At 31.4% G+C, this 6,047-nt stretch overlaps 1 protein-coding gene across 1 annotated transcript; it reads left to right on the forward strand.

The window, feature by feature from the left end:
• The first annotated feature begins 1,244 nt into the window (after positions 1-1,244).
• On the forward strand, positions 1,245-5,296 carry LOC123307135. The gene is made up of 2 exons (XM_044889352.1): positions 1,245-2,567; positions 5,192-5,296. Exon 1 carries the CDS (start codon positions 1,245-1,247, stop codon positions 2,379-2,381), a length of 1,137 nt encoding a protein of 378 aa, XP_044745287.1. The 3' UTR covers positions 2,382-2,567; positions 5,192-5,296.
• The last annotated feature ends 751 nt before the right edge of the window (positions 5,297-6,047 follow it).

Raw genomic sequence — 6,047 nt, forward strand, 5'->3', positions numbered from 1 at the left:
ACTTGACCAACTGAAGGCTAAAAATTAATGTTGAAAAATTAAAGGTGTCTTGTTTAAAAAATACCATACCTACTTCCTTTTTAGCTCGTTAATGTAAACCAATTTCTCTGATCAGTAAAAGTAACACATAAATAAAAATTATCAAAAAAAAAACGTTTCGAAATTTTCGAATATTCCAAACAGAAATGGAGATATAAATATTCGAAACAGTAGTTTATCAGAAACACCCTCTAACTCCAGTACTAATTAAGATATTTTTGAACAGGTTTCTGATATCTTACTATTTCAAAAACCGAAAAACCATAGACTCATATGTTTTTAGATGCATCTGGGATGCCCTATAGTTCCTTGCGCTGAATTGCTGTGTGCAATCTGTAAGGATTGAATGGATAAGTAATTAAAATATTTGTCGATTATTCCCTGGTTAATAATTCAAGCATAATTAATAGTCGTATTGGAGCTTCTGGTTTCCGATACTCGGACTGATCCGCGCGTAAATATGCATTTATTCACCAGGACGCCGATTCACCTATAAAAAAGTGTCGAAATAAAAAGGAAAGTGGTTTATGGAGTTTAAGTATTTAATTACGATTATTTTTAATCTTATATGTAACTGAAAATTATACAATTTAATAGTGCTGAATAAATGCAATGACCTACAAATTAATGACTCGTTGGTCAATTAGATTCGTTCAGAGCTGATAGGAACGCCTTGGTAAAGATTCCAGGAAATGAGATTTTTATTCTTCAGGAATGGAATTTTGTATTATTGAATATTTTTATTGAATTTTACACTTCCCTTACGTTCAGGAATTTATGAGTCCTTGTAGGCAGTCTTGTGATCTTTACCTATGCCTGTATGACAATGCCGACCTCAAAATGGATATATCCATAAGAAATATTCTTCAAGTATCCATCATGTCATTAGATCACAACAATTTTTTGAAAAGTGTGTAAAGAAAAGCGTTATAATTGTGAAGCTTTTCTTAAATATTATATTCGTGTTACCTGGAATGGCCGAACTAACACTTTAAAATAAATTTTGAAGTTTTTCGAAGCGTCATAATAAATAGTTTCAGAAGATTGAATTAGAGGCTTTAAATGTTGTTTCCCTCTATTGTTTCAGGTTTGTTATATTGTGAGTTTTGATATTGTTAATAAAGATTCCCTCTATTGTTTCAGAGAAACGCAATTGAGTCTCTATACATTATAAAACAACATTTTCTGCATCTATTCCACAAATCATGGATAAACTGAGATTTGATTTCACCGTAAAACCAACAGCGGATGGAAAATCAAACATTATATGTGTAACTTCAATAGCAACAACTGATGGAGAGGTTTTTGAATTACCAGATGAATACCAACCAGTTAATTTGCACCAACAACTTATTAACACTCCAAACTATGTGAAAGTAAAAAAATCATTAACAAAAAGATATCAAAAGAGTAGAATATGGATAAAACTAACGGAAGATATATCGAAAACTTATTTGGATGAAGAGAAAAATGTACAGTTTGATGATATTTACTTGGAAGAAATCAAGGCAGAAACAAATACTGATAAATCTATCCCAACTGGCTCAGAAAAAATCTTGGAAAATTTTGTAGAGAAGTTAATTAACTATAAGCCAACACAATTCCAATCACAGAATTTAGGACAAGTTGCGAATGATTTCATGATAGAGAAATTCACTGGCAGAAATTTGAATGCAAACCAATGGATTGAAAATTTTAATAAAGAATGTGAACGTTTCCAAGTAAATGAGGACAAAAAGAAAATTGAAATTTTAAAACATTTCTTGCAATTTTCCGGAGCAGAGTGGTACAGCTGTATGATGATTAAATATTCGATAGAAGCAGAATGGAATATATGGGAGAGAAATTTTTGTGATACCTTCGCGAACAAAGGATGGTCACCAGCCAGACATGCTTTAGCCTTCAAATATCAAGCAGGTTCATTGCTTGAGTATGCTTTGAAAAAAGAGAAATTATTATTAGAAGTGAGGAAGTCAATCGATACTGGGACACTTATAGACCTAATAGCGTTTGGTCTACCTAATTATGTTGCAGATAAAATTGATAGAGAAATTTTACGAGAAACTGAAGATCTTTATAATGAAATTGGAAAACTTGAACATTTGGTTGCAAAGAATAATAGTAATAAATACGACAAAAGAAAAACTATGAATCCTGAGGAAAAACCTAAACGAAATGATGAAAAAAAACCATGCCAAATTTGTATTAGTAAAGAAAAAGGTAAACGTTATCATCCTGAGAAGAATTGCTGGTTCAAAAAGGAAAACCATGGGGGAGTTTTGAAGACCGTGAATAACACTGCATTGGAGATTGAATTGAATGAAAAGAATCCAAAAAACTAGATGTGCCACCATTAATAAAAGTTAAGTTACTATTGAATGATATTCTAGAAGTTTTTGGAGTATATGATTCAGGTTCGAATGTATCGTTGATTAATGCAAAATTATTGAAGATAAAGTCAACAAAAATTGCAAGTAACATACAGATAGTGAACTTGAGGACTATTAATGGTGATGGAAAAACAAAAGGTATAGTAACCCTTAAAATCAAAATCTTCAATATAGAAAAAATTATGGACATTTATGTAGTAGACAATGAAAATTTCAGTTATGATTTTTTAATTGGTTTGGATTGCATTAAAAATTTCAAATTAGTACAAGATCAAGACTTGAAGATCTCACAATTTGATGATCTGGAACAAAAGAATATGATCTCAAGAAAATTTGTTGAAAATAATTCAAAAATTTTAGATATTCCTAATGTACAAGGTGAAAAGAAGGAAGAGAATTATTTTTCAAATTCTGATGAACATGATAATGTGAATAGATATGAGATAAATTTCAATGAGCATATAAATACAGATGAATTTGAGATAGTCGTGAATCATTTAGATATATATGTTACGGCTAAAGATAGGTGTGAGCATAAACTTAAGATTAGCCGGCTAAACTTAGGTTTATATTCGAGGATCGGCTAAAGTTCGATAAAATATTCATCTGCGTCAGGGCATTTCATCTTTAGCCGGCTAATGTGCACATTACCCAAAACGGAACGGCTAAAAATGTATTCGATGGACACGCGGAGAGGTGATGGATCATGAATGGTCGGATGGGAGAGAACGAACGCACACGGCCACTTTTTGTTTAAATTTTTAGAATTCAATTAGGCAAAAGAGCATCGAATGTATTGGGGTTGTATTACATAACGCCTATGGGTTTTCAATTTAACATTTAACCAGTTATTTTCATCTGTTTAGGAGATTAATGCTCTTCAAATCAAGCCCAATTTGTGAAAAACCATAATATGACCCCACAAGGAAATGAGATAAAGACATAGAAAATTCTTCCTGTTAACAAAAGTATATTTTCCCTACCATTCAATAATTGGGTTTATGGAAAAATTACGAAATAGGAACTATATTTCTAAAGTTGCAATTTCTTTCGAACCAATTCTTTCTCTAGCTGATTTTGTTAAAATTTTCTTCTCGAGTCATTGAACATACGGGTTCCAAAACACGCCACCCTTGATGAATCATCCTGTGGATACAAGTGCATTCATCGTAAAGCTTATCAGCCAAATAGTCCGGTTAACTACAAACAAGATTGACTTCTAGTTATATTTTTCTAGAATTTGACCTTTGGTATTTTGATGAAGAAGTTCGCGGCATCATTCTCGTCTTCATTCTCTCATTAACACTACAGTTTTCCCTCACACTGAAAATAGCAATTCTCGAATTTTGTCATCAAGCGTTTAGATTTTTAGATTCGTCAATAAGAATTCGTTGAAACACAGTTGAAACAAATATATGTTTATTCTCCAATTTCTCAACTGCTTAACAGAATGCTTTTCTGCTATTGAAATATGTGAAATTCATACAAAAAATGCATTGCATTAATAGTTTGATTATACTCGTATTACTATTTCTTTACATTTTTTCATAATTGCCGAAAATTTGCGCCCCTCAAGCCTTGTACATTTTAAGCCGATGGGATGTGGTTACACTTAAGTTTAGCCGGCTAAAGATAGAAGAAACTAACATTAGCCAATACCCGAAGCTAAACCTAAGTTTAGCCGGCTAATCTTAAGTTTATGTTCACACCTATCTTTAGCCGTAACATATACAAAGAATCTGAAATAAATAAATTGATAGAAAAATATAAATCAGTATTTGCGAAAGATAAATATGATGTTGGAGCTGTAAGATATTATGAAGCTCATATCGACTTAATGGTAGATAAATACTGTTACAAACGTCCATATAGATGTTCAAATGAAGACAGAAAAGAAATAGAGAATCAAGTATCAAAATTATTAGAAAAAAATTTGATTGAAGAATCTTATAGTCCATTTGCTGCTCCTGTAACTCTGGCTTATAAAAAAGAAGACGGCAGAAAAACAAGGTTATGTATAGATTTTAGAGAATTGAACAAAATTGTCGTCCCTCAATCACAACCCTTTCCTTTGATTGAGGATTTAATGATTAAAACAGTGAATTGTAAATATTTCTCTACTTTTGACGTTAATTCCGCATTCTGGTCAATTCCTTTAAAAATTCAAGATAGATATAAAACTGCATTTGTAACACAAGAAGGTCATTTTCAATGGACATGTCTGCCATTTGGATTGAAGACTGCTCCAGCTATTTTTCAAAGGATATTGAGTAACATTTTAAGAAAATACAAACTATGTGATTTTGCAGTTAATTTTATAGACGACATATTGATTTTTTCGAAAAGTTTTGAAGAACATTTATCACATATATCGAGATTGTTGGAAGCAATTCATAGAGAAGGTTTCAGACTAAAATTTTCGAAATGTAATTTTGCGAATAATCATGCCAAATATTTAGGTCATATAATAGAAAACAATTCAATTAGACCCCTGAAAAATAATTTAACAGCTGTGAAAAATTTTCCAATACCTGTTACAAAAAAAAATATACGCCAATTCTTAGGAAAAATAAATTTTTACCATAAGTTTGTTCCAAAAAGTGCAGTCATCCTGGATCCATTACATAATTTATTGCGGAAAGATGTGAAATTCATATGGTCTAGAGAATGCCAAGAAGCTTTCAATAAAATTAAATCATTGCTATGTTCTGAACCATTCCTGAAAATCTTCGATCCTGAATTACCAATAAGCATTTATACAGATGCTAGTATCAAAGGAGTGGGGGCGGTGCTGAAACAAGAAGATGAAAACGGGGACAGCAGACCGGTAGCTTATTTTTCAAAAAAATTAAATGAAGCGCAAAAAAAGAAGAAGGCAATATATCTAGAATGTCTAGCAATAAAAAAAGCTGTGAAATATTGGCAACATTGGCTGATGGGAAAAGTAGTCTACTCAGATCATAAACCATTAGAAAATATGAATATCAAGGCTAGAACTGATGAGGAACTAGGAGATTTAATATATTATTTATCCCAATACAATTTAAAAATAAAATATAACCCAGGAAAATCAAATCAAGAAGCTGACTGTCTGAGTAGGAATCCAGTTTTAGAATCTTATGAAAATAATGACGATTTTTTAAAAGTAGTTAATTTGATAAACCTTGAAGATATTAAAAATGACCAAAACAACAATTTAAACTTAGAAAATGGAAGACTTATATTAGAAAATGGAATCTATTACAAACGGAATAAGAGAGGAAAAAAAATTATGCTGTCGGAAAAATTCAGCAAAATTTTAATTAAAAATGTCCATGATCTCTACTGCCACATTGGACATACACAGATGAAAAATAAAATAACACCGTTTTATACGGCAGAAAATATCAACAGAAACATTAAAAAAATTTGTGATGAATGTGAAATTTGCATTAGGAATAAATCAAGGAGAAAACCAAAATTTGGGTTAATGTCACAGTTAGGTCCAGCAACACGACCCTTTGAAATTGTGTCTATTGATACCATTGGAGGATTTGGAGGATTGCGGTCTACAAAAAAATACTTACATCTTCTTGTGGATCATTTTACGAGATACGCCTACATATCAACATCGAGAAA

Source organism: Coccinella septempunctata, chromosome 2 (assembly GCF_907165205.1).
Source record: "Coccinella septempunctata chromosome 2, icCocSept1.1, whole genome shotgun sequence".
Taxonomy (NCBI): domain Eukaryota; kingdom Metazoa; phylum Arthropoda; class Insecta; order Coleoptera; family Coccinellidae; genus Coccinella; species Coccinella septempunctata.

Excerpts from the sequence above, each read along its gene's own strand:
- LOC123307135 (XM_044889352.1), top strand. The coding sequence starts at position 1,245 with ATGGATAAACTGAGATTTGATTTCACCGTAAAACCAACAGCGGATGGA.